The sequence below is a fragment of the Monodelphis domestica genome, chromosome 1 (genome assembly GCF_027887165.1).
Source record: "Monodelphis domestica isolate mMonDom1 chromosome 1, mMonDom1.pri, whole genome shotgun sequence".
In the NCBI taxonomy this organism is placed as follows: Eukaryota; Metazoa; Chordata; class Mammalia; order Didelphimorphia; family Didelphidae; genus Monodelphis; species Monodelphis domestica.
The window spans coordinates 709,850,725-709,878,119 of NC_077227.1; the positions used below are offsets into that span (position 1 = coordinate 709,850,725).

Sequence of the window (27,395 nt, forward strand, 5' to 3'; positions counted from 1 at the left end):
AGTTCTTTTCCTTATTATCTCTTTGGAGTGCAAACCCAGCAGTGGTATGGCTAGATCAAAGGCTAGGCAGTCTTTTAAAGTCCTTTTGGCATAATTCCCAATTGTTTTCCAGAATGGTTGAATTATTTCACAACTCCACCAGCAGTATATTAGTGTCCCAATTTTGCCACATCCCTGCCAACATTTACTATTTTCCTTTACTGTCATATTGGTCAATTTGCTAGGGGTGAGGTGGTACCTCAGCGTTTTTTAAATTTGCATTTCTCTAATTATGAGATATTTAGAGCACTTTTGCATGTGCTTATTGATAGTTTTGATTTCTTTATCTGAAAACTGCCTATTCATGTTCCTTGTCCATTTATCAATCGGGGAATGACTCCTTCAAGGCTCCTTTGCAGGTGGCCTTTCCCAGCCTCTATTCATACTCTTGTGCCCCTGTACCCTCTACCCCCTTCCCTTTGAGATTTCCTTCCGTTATTTACACTGACATTATTTACATGGTGAAAAATATCTTATTTACACATTGCTGTTTTCATGTTTCCCCTATTAGAAGCAGAATTCCTTGAGGGGAGAAAGATTTCACCTTTCTTTAAATGCCCAATGTTTTGCACACACAATGCCTGGACACATAGTAAATGCTTTTTATTTGCTTGTTGACTGACTTCTCAGAGATTTGAAGGGGAGGAAAGGGAGAGGAATAAACATTTTTGTTGCACCTACTTTATGCCAGGAACTGTGCTCAACTGTAGAAATATTTCATTTAATCCTCACAACAACCCTATGAGGTAGGTGCTGTTATTATCCCCATTTTACAGTTAGCAAAATTGAGACAAACAGAGGCTAAGTGACTTTTCTATCACATAGCTAGAAAGTGCCTGAGGCTGGATTTGAACCCAGGTCTTCCTGACTCCAGGCCCAGTACTCTATCCACTATCTCTCCTAATTGCCCTTTATATGGCATCCCACACCCCCCATTTTTAGTCCTCTAGAGATTTGAAAAATTCAGGTTCCATTTATTTTCTTTTTAGTGTTTATGTTAGTGTTGATTTCATAGAATTCAGGAGTGGAAGGGACTTTAGCTATCATATGGGATAGTGGTTCATGAAGTGAGTTCCATGAATTTGCTTTTAAAAATGTTTTGATAACTATTTCCATGTAAGTGGTTTCCTTTGTCATCCTGTAATGGCTTTTATTTTATGCATTTTAAAAACATGATTCTGAGAAGGGATCCATCAGCTTTCTTCCATACCAGAAAGACTTACTTAAGAGCCCCTGCTTTAGTCTTGCTTCCTTTTTTGTCAGCTGAGGAAGCTGTAGCCACAAGAAGCAGCTGAGTGACCTGCTCAAGATCACATGGAGAAGGCGTTGCTGGCAAAGCCTGCACCTTCGCCCAAGTCTCCTGAACTTCTTGTACAGGACACTTTCCACTTCATTACACTCTGAGCGTAGTCTATTTGGTGAGGAGAAGACCAGAGGCTGGTATGTGAAGTTCTTTGAAGATACAAAGTGAGAGAATATGAAGCATTTCTTCTGTATTTCCTTCCTATCTGTCTGTGGAGACATTTCTTCTGGAGTGGGCTTGCTTCTGGTTAGGGAGAAAAAAAAACGAATGCCTCTTCCCACAGCTGGGTCTATTCCAAAGAAAATCCTCTTGCTGTTTGATTATCAAGTTCTTCCTGTATCGTCCTCTGTAGATTTCACTTCATCACAAAGTCAGTAGTCAGTGGTCTCTAGTCAAAACTAGAAGATAAATACTTGGATTCCTAAAATTCCTCCTAGAACCTGTAGTATGAGAGGTAGGAAATGTCAGGTGGTGATTTGGGAGTCTTAGAAGACTAGGTATAGTGATTTAATCTGAAGGGTCTTATTGGATGTAGATAATGATGGATTTTTAGAGATCTCATCTTCTGGGAATGTAATTGGGTGTGTCTGCCCTTTATACAAATCTATTCAGGTTGTTGATGGTGTTGTTTGAGGAGCACAAAGCCCTGTTCAGGAATTTGCTTTCTGAGAACCACCATTTAACTTTTGGCTCTTTGGGGTGTTTCATACTATGTAGCTGAGGGTGAGACATTTCTTCTTTGTAGCCCTCAGTTTCTTCATTTGTAAAATGAGAGATTACCCCCTAGGGGTCTTAGAAGTCTAATTCCAAAATCAAAATCCTTCAATGTCTCCAGCCTTGAGCTGAAGGGAATTAGAAAGCCAGAGTGACTTGCTTTAAGTGGAATATTGACCACACTGAAAAGAAACAGTGGGTTGGCAAAACTCATCTTATTTCAAGGTAACTATTCAGGCTAGTCTTGAGACTTAAGTATCTTTGTTTTTCAGAGGTCAAATACAAGAATCCACTGTTCTAACTCCTCCCTCCCTTCTCCTCCTCTTGTCTCTTCCCTCCTCTTTCCTTCTAGCTTTTTTTTTTTTTGCACCTGGCTATTCAAGTCCTTTGTTTCTTTTCTACAATTTTTTCTTCTCTCATTTTGGAACCACTGTTGCTTTTAAGTAATTCAGTTTAAAGGAATCCTAATGAATCTTTGGTGCTTATCTTCTGGAATGGGAGGTTGAAAACTTTGAACCAGAAGGTGGGGTTAGTCAAGTGTACAATTATGGCTGGGATGATGGGATAAGCTTGGGTGGTCCTTGGGCTTTGGGCAAGGGATGCTGAATTTTAACTTTTTAAGTTTTATTTTTATTTTGCTTAAAGATAAAGTTGATGATGATGATTAGGGTCCTTAGTCAGGGAGGGGGAAGGAGCTATCCCTGAAACATGGCAAAGTTAATGATAATGTCTCATAGTTGGCAGAACAAGACTTCTCTTTAGTGGCCAGAAATCTCTTTTCTTTCAATTCAGTTGGTGGTGGTAACAACTACTTGATGACTTGAATGTTATCTCATTAAATCTTCCTAACAAGCTTGTGAGGTTGGTGTTATATTGTTCTCCTCCTCTTAAGGGGGCTTCTCCAGGTTAACTGACTTAGTTTTGAAGTTAGTGCTTGAAGCAGGATCTGAACCCTGATTTTGAATTTGAAGCCCAGTGTTTTATCCACTTTGCCATGATCTATTAGTATTAAGCAACATCTGGAACAGATCTAAGGCAAAGGGAGGAGAAAAAGGTAGGGAAATAAAAAGGGAAAAAAAGGTTGGAAAGCAGACAAGAGGGAAGATAAAAGGGAGAAGAGAGAATAAACCACCTATGCTGCAGAATGAGAGCATTTGAGTCTAACAAATGGTTGCCTTAGATACTATTAAGTGGCACCATTACTGGATGCTATCTGCCTGGCTTTTGAACTAATCTTTTATTTGTTATTTCACTAAACTTTATTACACACATTCTCTCTTTCTCTCTCACACACACACTCCCCTTTTGGTGATACAAGCATGACATAAGAAATTAAAGAGTAACATGGGGCAGCTTGGTGTTGGTGTTCTAGAAAGAGCCCCATTCCCCTTACCCATCAGATATGACTGCATTCTGGCACAGATACTTACTTAATAGCTGTGGGTCCCTGAGCAAGCTGCTTAACTCCTGGCCCTCACTTTGTGTGTGTGTGTGTGTGTGTGTGTGTGTATACACATATATAAAAGGGATAAAAATATTTACATCATTTACTTCCTAGGGTTGTTATGAGGAAAGGTTTGTAAACCATAATTACAAAGTGCAATTCATAGTAATTAATAACAGAAAGTTGTTGGTGCAGGAGATAGAGCACTTAGGAAGACCTGAGTTCAAATCTGGCCTCAGACTTTAGCTCTATGACCCTGGGAAAGTCACTTAACCTCAGTTTGCCTCAATGTTTTCAACTGTAAAATGGGGATAGATAATGATGGCACTTATCTCCCAGAGTTGTTGTAAGGATCAATGGACATAATATTTGTAAAGCATTTAGCACAGTGTCTGGTACTTAACAGGCAAGTTGTTGTTGAGTCAGTTAATCACACACAGCTCTGTGACCCTGTGGACCATTCTGGCCATAGTGTTTTCTTAGTATTAACAGCTATTACATAAGTTTTTATTCTCTTCCCCTTCCATTATTAAGAACCACAATGACAATGAGAACGGATTTGCTTTTGGAAAGTTTGAGAATCTAGCCATCTAAAAATAAACACTAGGAAAAATAAACTTTTAAAAATCACACCCTTTAATAGCCCTATTTCTGTAGGTGGCCACAGTTAAGAAATTAGGGATAAACCGAGCAGGTCAGTTACTCACTGTCAGCCTGGAGGAACTGAGTTTGTGGTATTCATTTCTTTAAAAAAAATTTTTTTTTAATTTAGGATATTTTTCCATGGTTACATGATTCATGATACCCCACCCCTTTTCTCCCCCCTCCTGAAACTGCCAAGCAGTTCCACTGGGTTATACATGTATCATTGTTCTAAACCTATTTCCATGTTATTCATATTTGCAGCAGAGCGATCTTTTAATATCAAAACACTCATCATTTCCATATCAAACTGTGTGATGGATCTTATGTTTTTCTTCTGTGTTTCTGCTGCCCCAGTTCTTTCTCTGGATGTGGAGAGTGCTCTTTCTCAAAAGTCCATCTGGATTGTCCTGGCTCATTGCATTCCGCTTGTAGAGGAGTCTATTACATTTGATTGTGCCATAATGTAGCGGTCTCTGTATACAATGTTCTCCTGGTTTTGTTCCTTTGTGGCATTCATTTCTTAAGGAAAGTGATAGTGCTGGTTGGTGTTTGGGAGGTGCATTGAAGTTGATCCTAAAGGGCTTCTAATGAGATCAGTACATGTGTACCTTTCTTGAAAACTGTAGCCTTTTGCTTTGGTTAAATGTAGAGAGTGATTTGTTATTAATGTCCAGCACAGACATCTTCCTTTAGGCCGAGTTGAATGGTAGACTTCCTGTGGGAAAAAGTTGATTCCAAAGGAAGTGATGTGTTGTCTTAGACACAGATCAAGTTTTTTTCCCCTTCTTTTTTTCCTGAGGTCAGTGTTGTGGCTGGAGTGACCTCAGTGTGTTTTATAAGCATTTTTTTTGGATTTCAGAAGATAACATAATTTAGTCAATATGGACAATTCTTTTGTCTAGGCAGACCCCAATTACTCTCCCCCTCCCTTCACCCCTACAATTTAGTAGTCTTCCTGAAATGCTGTGGTAAGGGTAGAAAAAAATACTAGCTTATAACCAGTCTTCTGGTTATAGACTTCTTAGAATGTAGCTTAGACTGCTCTTAGGACAGCAGACTCACAGTTCTTTGGTAGGATGGTCCTTAAGGGCTTTCTAGGTTGTAGGTAGGACGGGCCTCAATTTGCATTCTGTTGGTATAGTTGTTGAAGATTTAGGGCCCTCTCCCTGTCATTTTGAAGCTTCTGAATGGGATCTTGGTAGAACCTGCATTTCATAAAGGGTTAGACTAGTTCCAATTTTTATATTATACCTCTTTTGTTCTGCATATTGTTTCACCTGGTTTGGGAAAAACATATTTATCCTTGTGGATCCAAGGTGATGATGGATTTTCTCCCAATTATGGAACTGTCTTTAGTTTGACATTTGCAGGGCATTTTTTCATATTGAATTCTGAAATATTTCCTAGTTGTGTTTGCTTGTTCTGACCCCTCCTCCTGGTACAGAGTACTTTCATAGGGTTGGGTTGGCTTTTTTTTTCTTATAAGATTTCAACAAACTCTTCCACTGAGCTTGAGTTTATTAGAGCTATCGCAAAGTGCAGCAGCCTGCCTCAGTGGGTAGTGAGTTCTTTATTCCTAGAGGTATTCAAAGATAACTACTTACTAAGAATATTTATTGTAAAAGGTACTTCTTGCTTAGGTGAAGGCTAGAGACCTTCCTAATCCTCCTTTCCACTTGGAGCTTTTGTAGGTTTTCTGAGTTACTGGGGAAATGGGATCAAATTTTCTTCTTTACCAAATATGATAATTAACAACACCATCACATTGATCTATTTTAAGACTGGCAGAGAACTTCCATAATAACTGGCTTTTGCATATGCAGAATCAGCATGAGTATGACATTTTAAAAGGCCTTTTCTAATTCTCTCAGCTTAGGCTAATGAAAAAGAGAATACTCCCTGATCTTTTGAAAGAGCCCAAGGGTAAACATCATTCAGCTATTAGGTTATTATCTGGAGTAGACTCAGGAGAAAATATTCAGAGTGGAAAAGTCACTTGAGTAGGTGGGTTACACCCATCAGGCTGTGCTGTTGTTCCTGGTACAGGGTAGTTTGTCTGTGGTTTAATAGTCTGGGGCGGGGGAGGCAGCTATGTTGCCTCAGTGTTAACAGTGTACATTTTGTAGGAGTTGTGTGCCTTCTCATCCCATACTTCATTTTAATGTGTATCCCAAGCAGAGAAATCAAAGTTAAAAAGTTGGTAGTGACAGGTTTATACTCCTGTAGGGCTCTTCTTTCTTCTGACATCTCTGGCTGTGCATTGTGGTCTCATTCCTCATACTGGCTCCAGACTGGGAAAGGGTCATTAAAAAAAAACCAAAACACCTAATAGGTCTGGACAAGCCTACAATGACAAAATCAGTATTTGGAAGGAGAGCCTGACATGCATTTGCCTGTCACCTATCCTAAAGATGTATATTTGTGTCCTGAAGCCTAATGTGACAACATGCAAATCTGGGTGCTTCAACAGTCGATCAGCATACATTTATTAAGTGCTTATCATGTGGGGCATCTAGGTGGTTCAATGGATAGAGAGTTAGGCCTGGAGATGGGAGGTCCTGGGCTCAAATTTGCCACAGAGACTTCCTAGCTGTGTGATTTGGAACAGTCACTTAACTCTAATTGTAAAGCCTTTATTGTTTTTCTGCGTTGGAACCAATACTTAGTATTGATTCTAAGACAGAAGGCAAAGAACCATTTAAAAAATGATTATTATGTGCCAGGCACTGAATTAAAAGCTGGGGATATTAAAAAAAAGGTGAAAATACAGTCCCTGCCTTCGAGGAGTTCACATTCTAATTAGGGGAGATAACCTGTAGATAACTGTGGACTTAAAAGATATGGACAATGTTAATACATGGTAATCTCAGAGGGATACACCTAGCGGTTGGGGGATTGGGAAAGGCCTAATGCTGGAGGTTGACTTTGAGTTGAGTCTGGGAGGAAGCTAGGGAAGTTAGAAGTATGAGTGGAGAAAGGACATTATTCCAGGATGGGAGACAGCCAGTCGGACAGCAAGTATTTATTAATCCTTTACTGCCTGTCAAGCACTATGCTAAGTACTGTAGATACAAAGAAAGTAAAAAAAAAATAGGTCCCTGCATATGATTGTGATGGGATACTTTTGTACTGTAAGAAATAATAAGCAGTAAGGTTTCAGAAAACCCTGGAAAGATGTGAATTGGTACAAAGCGAAGTGAGCAGAAGCAGAACATCCTTGTACCCAGTAACAGTTACATTGAACAATGATCAACTATGAAGGTCTTTGCTATTCTCAGGACAATGCCAAAAGACTTAGGATGAAAAATGCTATCCACCTCCAGAGAAAGAATGGATGAACTCTGAATACAATTACAAATACAAATATGAAAAGCAAATTAAAAATTTTTTTTCTTCATTTTTCTTAGGGCTTTTAACATATATATGTTTTCTTCGGCAACATGGAAGTTATGGAAATATGTTTTGCATGACTACACACGAACACATGTATAATCTATATCAAACTGATTGCTTTCTCAAGGAGGGGGGAGAAATGCAGGGAGGGAGAGAATTTGGAACTGGAAACTTGAAAGATGAATGTTAAAATTGTTTTTACATGGAATTGAAAAAAATACATAAATTTTTTTGAAAAAGGAAAAAATATCCCTGCCTTCAGAAAACTCTGCAAACAATTATACACATATAATATAATACAGTGTAAATGGAGATTTATCTCAGAGGAAAAGTACTAGCAGTGGAGGAGGGATAGGTGGGGTGAGGGAGAGTGAGGAGCTGAGGTTGATACTGAGGTGGCCAGCCTAGGTATCTGGGAATATGATGGTTGGTGTTCTTGATAGTGATAAGGGAAGCTGGGAAGAAGGGAGGTTTTTGGGGAAAAGATAGTGGCTTCTGTTTTGGACATGTTTGAATTGCCTACAGGACATCCAGTTGAGATATATTTCCTGAGCCACAAGGCTCAGGAAAGAGACTAGGGCTGGATATATAGATCCAGAAGTCTTAGACATCTAAATGATAATTGGACCCAAGGGAACTGATGAGATCATCAGGTGAGATAGCATAAAGGATGAAGAGAAGAGGGCCCAAGTCAGAGCCTTGTGGGACATGTACTCTGTAAAGATTAAAATTTAGGGAAACTGAGGCAGGTAGAAATTAGTTTCTCTCTGCAAAGGAGTATTATATTTTTATGAGTTTTATTAAAGATTAAGGATTAAAGAAAATACAGGATAAGAAAACACATGTCTAGGTCACAGAGAGGCCTAGGCACAACCTCACCTACATTATGAAAAGAGCCACCTCTGCTCCAAAACGGAAGTCCACAAGCCCCTCAGTAGGCGGAGAACTCCTTTAAATAATCATTTGTGTTCTCGCCCAGGGGAGAATTCAGTGTGATTACAAAGCACTCTGGGGAAGTGGAGCAAAGGATTCTGGGGATTGGAGTCCTGAATTCGAGTCTACTTTTACATTCCCCGTTTGATCGTTATTGGGGAGAGAAGTTTCCCCAAAAAGGATCATGAAAACATAATCAACTTAAACATTACAGTAATTTGAGGATAAGAGAAAACAAAAAAACAAAAAAAACCCAAAACCAATAATTGCTGGACGCATTGACAAAAAGCCAGTTAGGGGGAAGTCCCCTTTGGCATGAAAGTATACATACAAATAAATGTTCAATCAACCACACCCATAGTTCATTCTTGATCTTCTCATGCAGCTTGTAGTCTGGAGGCTTCTTCATTGTGTCTTCTCCAACAGTTCAGTTATGGATTCAGAGAGGTATCATCTTTCTTTACCTAAAATTCTTCTCAAAAAGAATTTAAACTTTGCAATTTAAATAATGATATTTTTTACAACTCTTAGTATACATATACAGGAGGGGTACTGGAGCTTGAGAAGGAATTAAGAGGTTTGGTATAATCCCCATGATGAGTGGGATAGTGAATACATAGGTAGCTTTTATCACTGTTGCCTACACTGAAAGCCCCCTCTGATGCCTCCTTATGGTGTAAAAGTAGCTCTAGATTCTTTCAGACAATTTCAAATGAAATATAAACTCTAGTAGCTCCTTCCAAGCTGGAAGGGTGTTTATGGAGTCTGAGAGGGCTTCTCTGTTATCCAAGGACCATTCTAATTTTTTTTTTTCAGTCACATTTAGAAACAATTTTTGATCATTGTTTTTGGACATTTTATGATTCAGATTTTATCTTCCACCTCCTTCCCTCCCCACGGTAGTAAATAGTCTGATATAGGTTATATCAGTGTTTTCATTCAATACCTATTTCCATACTGTTCATGCTGTGACAAAAGACACATACCCCAAAAAACTCATGAAGGAAATAAAGTGGAAGATGGCATGCTTTGATCTGCAGTCAGACTCCAACAGTTGCTTCTTTGTTGTGGATAGCTTTTTCCACATGAGTCTCTTGTAGATATCTTAGGAACTTGCTTTGCTGACAATAGTTTAGTCCTTCATTGATCATTGATTGTATAATATTTGTTTTATGGTTATACATTGTACATTGTTATGGTATACATTATACATTGTTCTCCTGGTTCTGCTCACTTCACTTTACTTTGCAACAGTTCATTTAAGGCTTTCCAGCTTTTTCTGAACTCATTTTATTTGTCATTTCTTATGGCCCAATAGCATTCCATTACAATCACATACCACAATTTGTTCATCCATTGCCCAAATCACATACAATCCCCTAGTTTCCAATTCTTAAATAGACCAGCCTAATTAAATGTATAGTGGATATCACTGGGAAACTGGCTGTTAGGACTTGTTCTCCCCAAAGCCTGGAATTAAAGTCAGGAGGAAGCTAAGCTTGGTAGCCATGTGGCTAGGAACAAGCCTCTTATAGTGTCTGAGTCTCAGTCTTTTCATCTATTAATTGTGGAAAACATTTCCTTTTCAGTTCTGAAGATGGACAATGAGATTGCCTTAGAGTTCTTTATGTGAAAGTGATGAGTGTTGTGATCACCATGGTTACCCAGGGATAAGTCTTTTGTATTATCACATTCAGGAGATAGAAGAGTTGAGTGTTTCGGTTTCTGTGAAGGTTTTTTGAGAAGGAAGATGCCAAGGTTAAAATGCCTGCATCCTTCTTGTAGAGGTCTTCAGTGCAACTTTGCACTCCTGGAAACTGTCCATGATGAGGTTGTGTAAGGCAAGAAAAGGAGCTGATCAAATAGTTATTGCATTTGTAGCTCTGAAAGCAATTGGGAGCATTTACCCTAGTGGGTTTCCCTACTGTGCTGAACCCTGAAGCCCTCTGGGACTTGGTCATGGAAGTATTTTGCCAACTCATTTTAGCCTTGAGGATTCAAAGTACTCAGGGCAGACCTTTTTCTGCTTCAGAAATTTGGGTTTCTAAGAATTGAGTTGTGCTTCTTTTGTTCTGTATACTACTTTGTAAGTTGCCACTACCCTGTAGTTATGCTAGAGATAAAAAATTTTCCCTATCCTTAGACTAAAAAAATAGATCTGACCCACGACATCCTAGGGCCTGGTTTGTATCAGCCCTGAACTCATTTTTCAAGTCCCTTTTAGTTTGCTCTAAAGAGTAACAGCTCTAAAGCATTAATTAGCATCTTTCATTGAGTGGAGTGCAGGTTGGGAATCATGTTGTAAACCTGAACAACCTCTCAGAAGAAAATGTGGAAAAAAGATCATCTACAAATGAAATCACAGGTGTGAATGAGGTGAAGAAGGATGCATCCCTGGCACTACTTTGACTAGTGTGTGGATTCCTTTTGCTTGACTGTGATTATTTGTACAGGGATTATGTTTTTCTCTTAGTATTTATGTGTGTGAGGTGCTTCTGGGGTAAGAGAAGAGCTAGTGATATGGTAACCGAAAAAAGAAAAGAGGGTCACAAAGGCATCTATTCAAAATGCTTAAAAGAGAACTGAAAGAAGTTCCTAAGGAAACACAGTCAAGCAGGACAGCTTTGAAAGTAACAAGTTCAATTTATTACATACCTTAAAAGAGCAAGTGGGATATTAGGGGCATCAAACTCAAAAAGAAACGAATCCCTGAGGGTAGCCTGTTGATTTAGAAAACAACAAATTAACATCTATTTGAATTTTATTTTTTATTTATTTTGTTAAACATTTACCAATTACATCCAATTTGGGCTGTACGGAGCAGTTTTGCCCGCATCATCTCTGCTGTACCTAATAGAAATTTTGTGACTCCATGTAATCTTCTTTTTCCAGTCTACTTTATATGTAGAAATGATCTTTCCCTCTCTTCTCTGTTTTCTCTCTCCCTCTTTCTTCTCTCCCTCTCTTCTCTCTCTATCCTCTTTTTCTCCCTCCCCCCCATCTCTCAGTCTGTCTGTCTGTCTGTCTCTCATTCAGAATAAAAAAGTAAAAGGGAAGGGTCATAGTGGCTAGTATCTTCCCTGTCTAGGGTGGTGTTCCCATCAGTGCCTTATACCTGGGGCTTTCTGAAGTGGCAATTCCCAAAGCCCCACTTTTCCTCCTGAACCACAGTATGGGGTGGTGAACAGAGTTCTATTTTGGAGTCATGAGATCGTGATTTCTTACCAATTCTGCCACTTACTACTTGTCTGATTTTGGGCAAGACCTAAAATTTTCTCATCTGCAAAGTTAAGAAGTTGAATTATAGGATTCCTAGGATCCCTTTGAACTCTAAAATCCTTCAGTGTCATGGAGGAATTTGGCATTGTCAAATCATACTTCAAAGGATTCCTGACTGCCCCAGGATGAAAGTGTTGCCTTCCTGCTCTTCTTCCCTGGGGACTTTTGTCAGGGTCGCTCAAGTCTGAGCAGCTGTAAAGTTCACTAAGGCCTCAGTAGTTCCTGGGTGGCCCAGTTCACATCGCTACTGATGACTTCTTGCCTCTATCCTATTTTAAAACTGAGTTCTGTCTGTAGTGTACTTCTTTTCTCACATGAACCCTCTCTAAAGCTTATTGATCTATTGTCTTACAGTTTCATGGTGATGATATGGCATCTGCTAGCTCCAGCAGGGCAGGAGTGGGCCTGCCTTTTGAGAAGTCTCAGCTTACTTTGAAAGGTGAGTGAAACTCATTTTTATTTTGCCAAAGGCCAGTGAGCTATAGCAGTAGCAGTAAAGAGAATCTTCTCCTGAAGGAACATCTAGCTTGGTCCTGGTCAGAGAGAGCCAGCCTCTTTGTGAACTTAGCCTTTTATTGAAAGGTCTCATTGTGTTGGTTAGCACTGTTGAAAAGGGAGGCCATGTTTCTCTGAAAGGGGGGACACCCCCCTTTGTCCTCCTCCCTTATACAGCATTCTAGATCTTCCCTTAAACAGTCTCAGAAGAATTGGTAAGGAGGGTAGTTTCTTGACCTGGGACTTGTTCCCAGTTCTGGATCTGGGCCTGTGGAATGATAGTGACAACATTTAGGAGTTGATCTTGGGTCTCTTGGCAGGGCCATCCCTGCCAGAACTCTATTGTTTGTTTTCAGGGCCCTGGAGTTCCATTTCTGTTATAGCCTCTGAGAATGAAGGTCAGTAGGGCATATGAAGGGAGGCCTCCACCAATGACTTCATTCATTCTTTCTTTTTTCCTCAAGAGTGCCCAAAGGCAAGAGGAAAGGAGAACTTGGTGGTGTACCAGACCATAATGTTCGCCTGAGATGCTATTTTTAAAATGAGAATGTAAGGCCCTGAAGAGTAGGGTCTTATACACATTTGTCTTTTTGTCTCCATTGTCGAGCCCAGTGCCTACTGTGCAGACATTCTTAGAACATTCAAGATCCCAATGTTTTTATTGTTTACTTCACTAAAACAATGACTTGCCTTAGAGGCCCTGACAAGGTGGTTCCCATGCACCCATCAGAACACACTATAAATATTGAATAAGCTCTTGTTGATTGATTGGCTCCCCGAACCTTTTGTTGACTCTTAGTAAACTACATTTCTTGCTCTTGGATGGAGGTAATTTGATGACATTTTCTATATAAATCAATATAATTGGAGAGTAGGTGTACCCTTTTCAGATGTTTTGTTTTTGTATTGAGACCTGCTTTGGGGATTGCTTAATTGTCTTTTAGGAACCAATTAACTGCTTCCTATTCCCCAGAAGTCCATTGACAGTTTTGGAGTAGAGGTTTAGGGGAAGGAGCACAGATGTAGAACACCTGGGTTGAAGCCGCTCCTTTGCTACAAGATTGGCTTTGTGACCTTGGACAAGTTTCTTCCCCACTTAAAGGTTTAACCTGAATGTAATACTATATAAGTTACTTACCTGACAAGGTTGGCATGAAGAATGTTTTTTAGCTAGTGTAAAATATTTCATCAGCTGAAAAGTATCATCTAATTGGGAGTTGTTATTGTTGTTAGAAAGGGTTCTGTAGTCGAAAGCACTCTGTCAAATGGGAGCTGTAGTCACCATTGAGACAACTGCTCACATCTAAGCATCCATTGCTTCTCCTTGCTGTGGTTCTCTACCACCACTAGGTGGCCTCCGTCCCTTGGAGTTGTGGGCATTTCATTCCTTGGATGAGATAGTTTCTTACTTTTGCCCTTCTCTCCCTTTCTCTCAGCCACACGACATTGACACTTTTGAAGTCAAGCCTTGGCTTTCACTTACTCCTTGATTTTTCTCTTCAACACTCCACTGGCCTCATGTAAGATTTTAAGCTTCTAAAATAGGCAGGTATTTTAGAAAACCAAGAGGCATTTATTAAGCACATATTCTGTAAATTTGTAGGGACCTTTCTCGTAGTGGGATAACAGCCTTAAAGGTGTCATAAGGCTATAGAACTCCAGCCTATGCCCATCTAAGAGATCTCAGAGAGCGGGAGGAGCTTGTAAAATCTTTACAAAACGGGGGTTTTTCTTTGGCAACACATACTAAGAGCACAATGATGCAGAGAACATTACTGTGGCCCCTGCACAAGGATGACACTCAGAAGTTCTGGAGTGTTTTTGAAAAGATCTAAACAAAGGGGATCACAGCAGTAAATTAGCTTCTAATCAGTTGGACTGAGAACTTGATAGGCCATTTTGGAAGGGAGTATATGTGTTCTTGTGGGTCAGAGAGAGAAAGCATGCCACCTACTTGTGGGAACTTAGATGGAAACAGACAAAGGAGACCAAAGGGACCATGCAATAGCTACTCAGAGTTATTCTAGCTTTTCCAAAAGGTAATACTTTATTTTTTAAACTTTTACCTTCTGTCTTAGAATCAATACTATGTATTGATGCCAAGGCAGAAGAGTGACAACAGTTAGGCAGTAGAGCTAGGAAGTATCTGAAATCAGATTTGAACCCAGGCTTTCCTGTCTCTAGGCATGACTCTTAATTCACTGAGCCCCTAGCTGCCCCCTCAGTAGGTAGCACTTGCTTTGATTGTTGATGGCTTAGGGGTCAAACACTGATGACAGCTAAGATATTTGCTTAGCTTATTTGCTTAGCTTTCTGTTCTAGGAACCTTATAACCAGTGAGAAACTGGTTATAACTCAGAAACTCTTTCAGAGATGGGTATGAAGGAACCTTGGACCTGGCTTTGATGACTCCCCTTGTCTCTCTTTTTTTTGCACAGTGGTGTCAGCAAAGCCCAAAGTGCACAGTCGCCAGCCTCGCATTAACTCCTTTGTGGAGGTGGCAGTGGATGGGCTCCCTAGTGAGACGAAGAAGACGGGGAAACGAATTGGGAGTTCTGAACTACTCTGGAATGAGATCATCGTCTTGTAAGAGAACCTTTCTCCCTTTTGAAGTAGTCATGTGGGAAGAGAAGGCGCTTGTTGGGGAGCACAGTGTCTGGTGTGGCCAGCCTCCCTTCTAGTACTTCTCTATCACTGTTTCTGTATCACTGCAGTCAAAAAGTATTTGTTACCAGCTAGAAAATTTTAGGATCACCTGTGAATGATAAGAGATAAGTTTGTATCCTCAGGGCTTTTTCTTGGGTTATAGCACTAGTACTGGCCTCCTTTGGGCTCCAGAACTGCTTGAGGTTTGAGTGGCATAAACCAGATACTTGTTTTTCAGGAATGTCACAGCACAGAGTCACTTAGACCTGAAGGTCTGGAGCTGCCATACCCTGAGAAATGAGTTACTGGGCACTGCTTCTGTCAACCTCTCCAATGTGCTGAAAAACAACGGGGGTAAAAGTGAGTATGAGGAAGGGGAGTTGGGGGCAGAATATTATGAGGAGTCACTAAGGCATGCACATACTACCAGCCTTCAGCATTTGTAAGTCAAAATCCCCAAGCATCATAGACAGTGAAATTCTGTGGTTAAACTGTTACTGGCATCAGGCAACCCCCAGGATTTTGTTTTCCTCTGATGATCACTTTGAACTTTTAGAAGAGTAAGGAACACAGGAAGAATAAGTCTGCCACAAACAGGACTCGAGCCCATTCTGTCAGAGCCATCAGTAGAGGAGAGAGAAAACTTGCCCCTGCTGTGGAGTACTTTGGGATGCTAGAGCACACCCTTTCCCTATTTGTCTTAGTAGTAGAATAGGAATGTGATGTGTGGGGGAAAAATAGCCCCAAACTTCCTGTTCTCAGTTATTTCCTTTCTACTCTTAGTCTCACGATAGAACAAGGCAGCAGTGAGTGTACACATAACAAACAGGCCCTCAGTAAGGCATGGTCAAACTATCTCTTGCTTTTTATGTACCTTAATTAGCCAAGGTGCCTTAGCCTGCCTGGAAATACAAACCCAATGGCTATTTCTCACCATTCCTGGTCAGTGGACCAGCCCACAGCTGTGGTATTCTGGCCCCATGTCATAAAGGATTCCATTCAGAGCGCTCTGAAGCGCATAGAAGGTGTTGCCTTCTATGGAGAGGCAAATTTGGTCCATCTAATCTCAAAGCATACAGTTTCTGTTGTTTTGTTTTTGTTCTTTTCATTTCTAAAGTGTTTAAGGCACTATATGTGCTGTTTTCCTGGTTCAGCTAACTTCTCTTTGTATCCGTTCAGATAAATCTTCCCAGCCTTTTTTCTTCTTGGTCATCATTTCTTAAGTTGCCACAATATTCCATGCATATACCACAATTGGTGCAGCCATTTTTCCCATCAATGAACACCCCCCCCCCCAATTACTTTGCTATTATAAAACGTCTTCTTTTTAACATTTTGGTATATATGGGATCTTTTTTCCGCTTTTGAATTCCTTGGCTTATATACCTAGCAGGGGGAATCTGTGGGTTCTATGGACATTTCAGTAATTTTCTTTGTATGATTCCAAATTGCTTTCCAGAATTGTGCTTGTTTCTTTTCTGAAAGCAGTTCACAGCTATCACTACCACTGGCATCTTCCCTATCTACCCGTTAGCAAGCCAGAAGAACAGGAATTGTCAGCCTGAAGCCCCATTTTTGAAAGTTTACTGGCTGCCTCTTGCTTTAGGATGTTGTTTGGGAGGCTGGTTTGGTTAGTGAAGTGTACCATATTGAAATATCATGGAAACAGTACCTTAATTAGACAGGGTGTTACTGCTTGCTTAGAAAAACAAACCCTATGGATATTTACTGCTGTTTGCAGTCTGTGGCGTGGTCCATAGCTGTGGGTTTCTGACTCCATAAAGCCTTCTATTCAGAGCAGAGCTGTATGCAGTGATTGTAAGTCAAATAGAAGTTTGCTTCTGTCTCCCCTGATGCTTGCCATCCTGGAAACATGGGAGGGACGGCATTCTACAAAGAAGAATTTAGGGGCCTCTTGTCTTGAGGAAAGGTAAACAGCAACCCGAGGCCTAAATAGGAGGTGGCATAGATTGTTTCCATGTTAGGTTGGACAGGAGGTGTGGAGGAAAATTGTCACTAATGATGACTGGCTTTCTTTAAAGTTGGCAGAGCACTTTACATATATTATCTTCCATGATCCTCATAACAGCCCTGTGAGGTAGTCTCAGGGATTTTTATCCCAGTTTTGCAGATGAGGAAACTGAGGTTCAGAGGGGGTGTGACGTTCACATAACTAGTACTTGTTAGAGTTAGGTTTTGAATCCGAGGCTGCCTTGCTCCCTGTCTACCCTTGTCTGCCTTTAAAAAGGAATATCTCCACTTTTCTGTCATGTTCTCTGTGTGGGTTTTCTATGCTGGAAATGTTTCCATAGTAGCAAATATCATAAGCATTGATCCTCAGCTAAGTCTTATATTAGTATTTTTGGATCACGTTGTGTTAAGAAGTTCTTTAAGTAAATGGACTGATCCATCCAAAACTGATTTTCTCAGAGGAGACCTGAGCAATGGCAGTTTGCCATTCTTACCTGTAGTTTTTCAGCTCCACAAGACACAGTTAGCCTTTTCATTAGTTCTTCTATTACTCTGCATGGATGGAAGATGACTGGAAAAGTCAACTGGCTGTTTATACCTATTTTTTCTTATTGAAGCTCTTGCTAGGATAAAAAAAAAACCCAAAAAACTATTGGATTTTTCCTTGGCAGAGCAAATGGTGATGGAGAGTTTTCTTAAAATCTTAGAAATACACAGTGGCCAGCAAGTACTGCTTTTGTGTTGAGACATCTCCCCTGCCTCTGCCTCCAAAGGGACTTAATTCTAGGCTCTGGTTTGCATATGGAAGCTACTTTCTGGGGCTTTCTCTTCATAGGAACAACTTTGGGTATGGGAGAGAGTATTTGAATGGGGATGTTGAGTTCTTTCTGCGCTAATGGCAGGTAGGTCTGAGAGTAACTTGCATTTCTTAAATGTGGTTTCCCCTATAATAATAACAGTAATGATGAATACCTCCCATTTCTGTCTTACTGTATGCTTTGTGAAATGTGCGGCTCATATTGGGAGGTCAAACAGTACAAATGTTATCATCATCATTTTGCAGATGAGAAAATGGAGACTTTTTGAGGTTAAGTTGACTTGTCCAGGATCATGTCATTAGTAAGTTGTAAGACAGGATTTAGATCCATTCTGCCTTTTAGAACTTTATCCATTGTGCTGTTCACCATATGATCTCCTTATCATTATGACTTTTGGCTCCTGCCAGATTTCCCTGTTTTTCAAGAAGGTCATGACCCAGGGTGCTTTTCTACAAGCTCTATTTCCTTCCTCCTCTTTGTATTGCTTGTTTTGCCTCACTCTGCCTTTTTCTGATTCTAGCTATCCCTCTCCCAGTATGAAGCAAAGATTTATTAATTTATTTTAATCTATAAGCAGAGAATTTTCTTTGGTAGATTATATTCTAGGTGCTAAAATTGTGAGCTCTACAGCATGCCTACCTATTCTCTTATCAACACTAGGTGTCCTTATGTATTTGAATGAGGTACCCAGGACATGTGTCCCGGATGTGTGCATATTTAAAAACCAACTTTAACATTTTTTTCTTTTTCTTAATGATACATTGTTTTGACACCATAGAAATTTCCCAGCAAACACCCTAGCACCATCATCTTATTAAGTTATACCCCATGAAAATGAGACAACTTCACACTATGTAATGTTTTGGTTGTAACCAATAGTATATGTGGCTTTGCAGTTGCTAACAGAGAGAAAAGATGTGTATCTCAATTTGGATCATATAGTGGCAGTGTTTTCTTTTGTATTGGATCCTTATTTTACTGCCTCTGAGCCTTGTCTTTATTTCTCTTGTTATCATCATTCTATGTGCTGTTCATTTGTTTATCCTACATCGGTTCACCCAGCTCTTCTCATGTTTCTCTGAATTCTTCATCATTGTCATTCACTTTTGCTTTTTTTGGTTCAGACCTATGACTTCAGTTATGTAGGGAGCCCTAGAAATTCCTTCTCAGTGCAGATTGAGACCTCCTCTATAACTTTTGATAACTTTTGTGAGAATTAAAATTAATATACAATAACTTCAAGTATTATATTTATAAGATTTATTAAAAATAAAAACTAGAGTTAAAAGAGAACTAACTAACTCCAGCCGCTGTCTCAATAAAGAAGAGAGAGGGAGGAGCCACAGAAAGTTAAAAACAATCACTTAACAATACAAACATGAGGATGCAGGGAAAGGGATGTTGGGAGATACAAAAGGAGTTCTGGGGAACGTCCAAAGGTAAAAAATTTCCACTTATACACTTTATTCTATAACTTTAAATAACTAGGTTGTTGTGTAGGTCCCCGAGAGTTGAAGTGACTTGATTGTCCCAATGCTCAGAAGCTGTCAAAGGCCTAGCTTGAAATCTGTTTTTCTCAGTTTCTCAAAGCCAGTGCTCCATCTGTTATACTATATTGCCTCTCTTCCCTTACAGGATAGTAATTTTCCATTAGTTTCATATGTGATCAGTTCTTCTGCCACTACCTTAAACTTTCTCTAATCTTCCTGTTTAATATAAATTAAACTTTTAATCTGCTAAATCTTTCAAGAAGGAAAAAAAAACAGACCAAAAGTAGATCAAATTCTCTTTTCCTTGACTAAACTGTTGTATTTTATTTACTGTTTCTCTAGCTTGACTGAAGGGGAGGGGAAAGGGAGGAGAAATTCAATTGTCAGAAATTTATTTAGCACCTTCACTGTGCCAGGCACTTGGGGACAGGGGGAGGGAAGTGGAGGATTGTATCTAATAATTACTGGAGCTGGTAAGAAGGTGATGTTGAAATAGTTCTCTGTGTTATAGCTAGGCCTGAAGAGCTTGTGTTCAAGAGCAGAAACTGCTAAGTCAGTTTCCAAAGGACTCCATAACAAGCTTTTTATATTTATAACTTTTGGAAACTACTGAGATCCCATTGTCTCCACCCCAGGACATCCCTAAAGCAGTAACACAGCCACACTTGGCTCAGTAAGGGGGCAGTCAGCTTTGGAAGAACAAGAGACAGCTTGCTGGGGCCATCCACGGCCCTGGGACCAGGGATGCGGGAACTTCACTGTGTTGTTGGGCCCTTGATACATCCTTAGGTGGACCCTATGCCGAATCAGACCACTGGAGCCCCATTGAGCTCTGCAGTGTACGTTAGTCTGCCAGCCCACAGCCTCCAAATGAAAGCTTTTGTTTTATTGCACTCTGGTCGGGTTGCAGTTACATCAGCGGCTACTGTTTCTTGATTGGCACCAGATGCCAAGGTTGGGTTTTTTTTAAGTCTCTGAAAAGCGCCTTGTGTGTTTGCTTTGCATCCTCCTGCACCTCAGGGGTACATACCCAAGCCAGAACCTCAAGGAATTCTGAAAGAAGCCAACAGCAACCCCACCCCCACCCCTAACCCCCTGAAAGCTGCAGTTGGACCTGTTTCATGATTTTGGTGTCAGAAGAGGAGAACTGTTTGAAAGAAAAGGTTCTTTTAGTCATGAGCCTTAAAAAGCAAACACACAGGCCCCTGAAATGAATGTTAAAACAAGCCTGCTTTCTGTGTTCAGGCTCTAAGGCTACCTTGTAAAATCTCCCTTTCAGAAAGAGGAAGAAAAAGGTCTGTGCTAAAAGTTGTCTTCTCCCCTGTTCTTGGCCCCTTCTGCAGAGCCTGGGATTTAGCTTCAGTATTTCAAGTGATTTGTAAGTGCATCAGCTTAGGAATGGGCATAATGACCACCAGAATGATTTAATTAAACCACATGGAATTTACAGGCAAATGTCCCCAATCCCATCCCTGCAAGTAGGGAATCATTCTATAACTAAAAACATAAGCTCTGGCTGAGATCATCTTCCTTTTCCTTTCTGCAAAGGGCTGGAGGTTAGCAGAGTTTTACCACTCAGTTCCTTGTCCCCTTGTTCTTCAGTCTCTTCTATATTTTAGCTCAGCAGATAAAGCTTTATATTAGAGTGAATAGATTTACTTTTGCCCACTTTTGATTGGGATCTTGTTTGAGAGAATTTTCTTGATTCTGGCATACAGGTCATTTTCTTAAAAAATATCAAGAATGTTAGGAGAATTTCTTCCTAAGTGGGATTGTTCAGGGAAGAATTAGAAGGGTCCATTCCCCCTCCTCACCAGACTCTCATTTGATTTAATGAAGGGGAAAGAGTATAAACTGAAAGGAACTTTAGAAGTCATTAATCTAAACCCCCCCCCCCTTTTTTTTAATATGAGGAAACAGATTGAGAGTGGTTAATGACTTGGCTAATAACTTGCCCAAGGTCAGAGTTAGATAGAAGTCCTAGAATTTCCTTCATTTTTTCTTTTTAACACCTAATCTTAAATGTATACCATGGAACCATTCTTCTATCCCTTAGTTGGCTGGTAAAGTATCTGAAAAGGCATTCCCACAGTTTTCTGCAAAGCTTGTTTTTTTAATAGGACAGTGAATGGCTACCCAGCCTCAAACTAGAACCAATGATATGAGAATGAGTCTATTCCCTTGTATATGAATTGTTCCTTTACCTTGCCAAAAACACAAATGAAAAATTTAGTTTTAAGTTATGGTCCCTGATCTGGACCAGTCCTTTAAAACAATAACTATCTCCTACTTGTTTATCCTGCCTTGACAGTTCTCCATAGGTAACTGTGGCTACTTGGAGAGCAGTGAGGCCAAGCCTAAGTTTACCCAGGTGTAGTGTTCATTCATGGTGCTCTTTTTCTTCTACTGTCAATCAGAATACTTTGAGTACTTTCTTTGACCCAGTCTTTAGAAAAGGAGAGAGTGCCACTGAATGAATATCGGAGATCATCATTATACTCATGTCATCTGTGCATTTCTTTGGGTCCACTAATTGCCATGGGGCAGCAGACTCACCTCCTTTTTCTAGCTTTAGAACTTTTAAAGTCTAGGTAGCCAAGCAGAAGGCTTTCCAACAGCAGGCTGCAGCTAGTGCCCTGTATCTTTGCCCATTTGGAATTTTGGCCATTTTTTTCTTTCTTCTTAGTAGAACTAGTTGTATTGCACTTTGTAGAAGAGGGAGGATAAAAATGAATTGGATTCTCGCTGAAATGGTTGCCTTCATAGGGTTTTTGTTAAGAAAATTTTTTTTTATGAGACTGGTGATTTCAAGGGTACAAAGAGTGTCTAATAATGGACTTATTCTGCTGATGCAGATATCTATCTGCCTTTCCAGCTGGTAGTCCTAGAGAATTAGGGCCCTTGAGAGGTTAATGACTTGTGCTAGGTCACAAAGCTAGTATGTAGTAGAGTCTTATTTTTGTTTTTTGTTAATGTAACCTTTAGCTTTTTTTAGTTATTAAAAACAGGTAGTGTAGTCCCTCCTTGGGGTGTGGGGTAAGTTCTGCTTTCACTGTCTCAATGTGGGGTGGGGTGGGGAGAGAGAGAGAGAGAGAGAGAGAGAGAGAGAGAGAGAGAGCGAAAGAGAGAGAGAGAGAGAGAGGGAAGGAAAAAGAGAGAGGGAGAGAGAGAGAGAGAGAGAGAGAGAGAGAGACAGAGACAGAGAGACAGAGAGACAGAGAGACAGAGAGAGACAGAGAGAGAGAGAGAGAGAGGGAGAGAGAGAGAGAGAGAGAGAGAGAGAGAGAGAGAGAGAGAGAGAGAGAGAGAGAGAGAGAGAAATTGTGCCTTCAGAATGTAGAACAGAGGAGTTAGAGCAGGGAGAGAAAGCACATGGAGTCATCAGGTGTTTGCTTATATTCACCAAAGGTCTTGGAAGGTATCCCTTATGGGTACAGGGGCTTTACTGTGATTAATTAAGTGGTGTACAGTAAGTACAGTTGGCATAAACCATCCCCTCAAAGTCTATGGCACACATTCCTCCATAAAACCTATAGAGTCCAGGAGAAAGTGGGCTCAAGCTTACAGAATGTCTTTTGCAAAAGGACAACTCATCTTTCCAGGGAGTCTTTTTGTGGGATGTCCTTTCTCTCCTTTTTGGGGCCTTCATAAGGTTTCCCTTAGGCCAACCCTTAGCCTTTGTGGTTTGCAGATTGAGTATTTTGTTTTGCTTCTTTCTTTGGCAAACAATCAGGAAAGATATACTTACTGATTTAAAAAGTAATAAATTCAACTTCTTTGTTCCATGACCCCTTCTCTGCTTCTTTTTTTCTGTATTTTGTAAATATCATTGGATATCTTTATTTCCTAGTTAGAGGCATCATGTTTGTGGTGCGTTTGGCTGTTCTTTCTTCACCCTTCAATATTCCCATCTATCTTTTAGTTGCTCATAGTTGCCTTTTTTATGGTATAATAATATTCTTTTTAAAAATTAATTAATTAATTAAATTAATTATTTTTATTTGGCCAATTTCAAACATTATTCCTTGGTTACAAAAATCATATTCTATTTCTCCCTCCCCTCCCCCTGCCCTTCCCATTGCTAACACGCAATTCCACTGGGTAAGGTATAATAATATTCTAATACATTCATATAGTATAATTTGTTCAACTGTTTTCCAAACACTGGGCACACAATTTTCCCTCCCTTTTTAGCTATTACAGAAGGTGCTAGGGATATTTTGGAACACATTGATCTTTTTTCTATATTTTTACTCTTTTTAGGATATCAATTCTCAGATTGGGGTCACTGAGTGAATATTTTTGTAATTTTCTTACATAATTTCCCTGTTACTTTTCAAAGAAGATTATGCTTATTTAAAACTCCCCTGATGAGATATTAGCATGCTTGTTTTTTCAACAACTTCACCAGTAATGAATTTTATCATCTTTTACCATCTTTGCTAGTTCAATGGGTATAAGATAGTATTTTAGTTTTAATGTATATTTTTCTGAAATTTAAAGTTTCAATACTTTTTTTATGTCTCTTTGTAAATTGAGTGCTTTTTGAGAACTGGCTGTAAACTTCAATTTCTTTTCAATTGGATGATGACATTAAAAAAGCAAGTTTATGTTAATTTCTTCCGTGTTTTAGATGTTAGACTTTATTATTAGAGGTGCTAATTGTAAGGACTCATTGCAGCCTTTCCTTCATAATGTTTATAATAATAATTTTGGCATCATGCAGCACAAGAGGGTAGTAGTTAGTAAAGTTTCCTAAGGGCAAGGGGGATGCCGGATTTGTTCAAATTGGGCCTGGTTCTAGGAATCCAGATTAATGAGGTGAGCGGGAATTTCACTCTTCTCTTGGTGAATAGAAGTACTGATGCAGGGCAACAGCCACTGATGTGAACTGAGACTTCATTCAAGTCAAACTCACCTGCTTTTCCCAAAATAATAATTATTCCCTTTAAATCATTCCTGTAATCTGAAAGTTGTTAGGGCGTAACAAACAGTGAGATTTACCAGAATAGATGAGGGCTTTGTATCCTGTTTTAAGGGGACCCTCTGTTTGCTCAATTGCGTATCTTATGTGACTTGTAGGATAGATTTTGATAATGAATGGGGAGGTTTTGATACTGCTTATATTTGCTATTTTTAAAGTAAAGAGAACTCTGTGTGTGTATGTGTATCCATACGATTTTGGAACGAAATATATTGTGGCTAGACTAAGAGAAGCCAAGAGGTCCATGAATAACTGATAGTTCTTATATGTGTATAGTTGAATAGGTCCTGTGAGATGAAGCTCTTTTCTCAGGGCAAGTTAGTGTAACCTCATGTGTTGTTAGTCTGCACTTCATCTGTAAGCCAGAGAGTTTGTGTGCAGATGGCAAATAGGATCAGGACTTTCCCCTCAGGGAAGAGATTGAAACAAAATGGATTCCATTGTGGGATGGTGGAGCTTGTCCAAGTAACAAGAATTTAGTTTTCTCAGGCTGATGCTTGTTTGAGGGAGACTCAAAATGTATTTTTCCCATCAGGCTATGACTGGTGGGAAGCCAGATGGTGGCAAAGACATCTCAAGTATGGCAGGTCCTTAGGAGAATTAATATTGAGTGAGGCCTGAAGCCTCCTTTTTCTGTAGCAGTAGTTTGGAGGAAGAAAGTTGGGATCAAGCCTTAGGAGCAGGGGAAGCTGGTGAAGCTACAGATCATATGGATTGCTCAGTTGTATGAAGGACCAGGGAGGGAAAATGACACTCTGTTCTTCTGGTATTTCTTCTGTGCTTTGTTACCAAATAGTTCTGGACATACACAGTTCACAATCATGTGCAAAATGAGCATTTACCTGTTAATAAATACACTGTTTATTTTTTTCCTTTTTGAGAGGAATATGGGAATGATGGTGGAGTGAAGAAGAAGCCTTGTTTGTTTCAGTAATCATTATGGTTAAAGCCAAGTGAACCACATTGTCAGTTTCCATAAAGAAGCCTTTCTGAGCTGAAAGTTTCAGTATTTGGTCTCCTCTAAAAGTACTGTATTGACTCTTCCCACCCCCCCCCCCCCACCCCCACCCCCAGAAAGGTTGATTTAGGAAGGTTGAATACTAAATGTTGAATGAAATCCTTACCTACATTTTTTGGGTTCTGAGAAGTCAAGGACAACATTTCCTTCTTTTAAAGTAGTGCATACATACTTTGGGAGGGAGGTTTCCAAGCACAGCAGAGCATCTTAATCAAAAGTGCTTTCTCACATACCCTGCAGAAATACATAGTAGTTGTATTGTTATTGTAGTGTGTAGCTATAATGATTTACCAGTTGGGATTTTCTTCTTTTTTTTTTTGTCATCACCATAGGGAAAAAAACTTTCAATATTGTAGATTCTATCCATCTGTGCTTATTAATATATTATTACACATCTAAACACCACAATTAAAAAAGGGAAAAGTTGAATTCTAGTTTCCCCCATTCCACATATGGACAGTCTTTTACTGGACATTAGTTATATGAAACCATTGGGGGAAATGGCTTAGGCCAACTTGAGAATATAAGAATTTGGAATCAAGAATCTCTATCTTTTCCTTGGAATTAGAGTTAGGATGCTTAAACTTATATTTGGATGAAATTTAATTTATTTTAAGAATCTAGTATTAATTATTTTCTAGTAGGAATGTGAAGGAACCCTTTGTTTGGCTCCTGAGATTCAGGTAAGGCTTAAGGGTTTCCACAGATCCTTTTACCTCTTAATGTGGCAAATTAGGTCAGCAGGAGCAGTTGACCTAGTAATCTGACCTTTACAGCTTATTTAAATTACAGGAGAGTATTTGTGAAAGATATCTATCATGGAGCCAAAACTTTTGTTTGTAGGGTAGGCACAGTATAAGAGAGTGTGTACATATGTCAGAACTTAAGGAATTTATGATTTTTTTGTGTGGGGGCATGAATCCCTCCACTGACATGGATTATAAATTATTCTTGCTTTAATAGGTGCTCTTTGTGAGTTGCTGTGGCAGAGAAACTCACTATCCTGTGATCAGCCTGGTGATGAGCCCTTCTAGTCCTTGGTTGATAGGCACACTCATTGCTGGGCCTGTACTTGAAGCCCTCCCACCTTATTTTTTCTTTATTTATTTTTTAAATCCTTACCTCCTGTGTATTGACTCCAAGACAGAAGAGTGGTAAGGGCTAGGCAATGGGGGTTAAGTGACTTGCTCAGGGTCAGCCAGCTGGGAAGTGTCTGAATCCAGATTTGAACCTAGGACCTCCCATCTCTAGGCCTGACTCTCAATCCATTGAGCCACCCAGCTGCCCCCCTCCCACCTTATTAAGAACAACAAGGACTGTCAGTTCATTGGCATAGCCTTTCAGATCCAGGGGCACATCTACCTCACAGTGAGGTTTCAGAGGAGGAAGCTAGCTAAAGACTGAAAGGTGTTTGCTTATGGCTTTCTCTTTCTTCGTTGATATACCACCATGTGCTTGATGTGGAATAAAGGGAATAAAGAAGAGGGGCATCCTGATTCCAGGTGTCAGGGCAAGTTTATTTTCAGTCTGTTGAACCTTTTGCTAAGATTATCTCAGGGATAACAAATCATTACAACCACCAACCCTATAACTTAGAAAGTACATCTATGCTGATTTGTGAGGTTGGCACAAAACTCATACCCTGGGCAGTAACTGAATTCTGCCAGCCTAGTATTTCCATTTGTATTTATGCCTTGTTCTTTCCTAATTTCACTGATTTATTTTAACCATTCTATAAGTTGGTCTCCTCTCCTGAAGAGGCCCCATGATTAGAATTGGAAGGTGACAGATCAGTGGGTCACAGTTGACAGAGACTCTAAAACATTAGTCAAAATCTGGCCTCAGACACTTCCTAGCTTTGTAACCTTGGGCAAGTCACTTAACGCCTGTTGCTTAGACCTTACTGTTCTTTTTCCTTGGAATCAATATTTAGTATTGATTCTAAGGTAAAAGGGAAGATAAAAAACAAACAAACGTAAGAAAGCATTAGTTATAGAACAAACAGAATCGGTCCAGTTGGAGACACTCCCAGTCAGAAGCCCCGGCTGAGACCAACTAGTCCATGCCGTCAAGGACATGACTTATGCTTAGTTGACATTACTGTAATAATTTAAAGGAATGGGTTGGAAGGCAGTAGGAAGGAGTACAAGAGAATAAAGAATGTCTGTTAAGTCTGTCAACTTTCCTGTTGAGTTCCAGAGGGAGGACAGCTAATGCTCCTAT

The 27,395-nt window shown here is 39.8% G+C and overlaps 1 protein-coding gene across 1 annotated transcript in view; it reads left to right on the forward strand.

Moving 5' to 3' along the window:
* Window positions 1-27,395, forward strand: part of WWP2 (WW domain containing E3 ubiquitin protein ligase 2) — a 122,377-nt gene that overhangs the window by 4,776 nt on the left and 90,206 nt on the right. Inside the window, exons 2-4 of the mRNA XM_001367005.5 lie at window positions 12,105-12,189; window positions 14,684-14,831; window positions 15,130-15,251. Coding sequence (XP_001367042.1) covers window positions 12,120-12,189; window positions 14,684-14,831; window positions 15,130-15,251 — 340 coding nt within the window. The 5' untranslated portion in view covers window positions 12,105-12,119. The remainder of the gene's footprint in view (window positions 1-12,104; window positions 12,190-14,683; window positions 14,832-15,129; window positions 15,252-27,395) is intronic.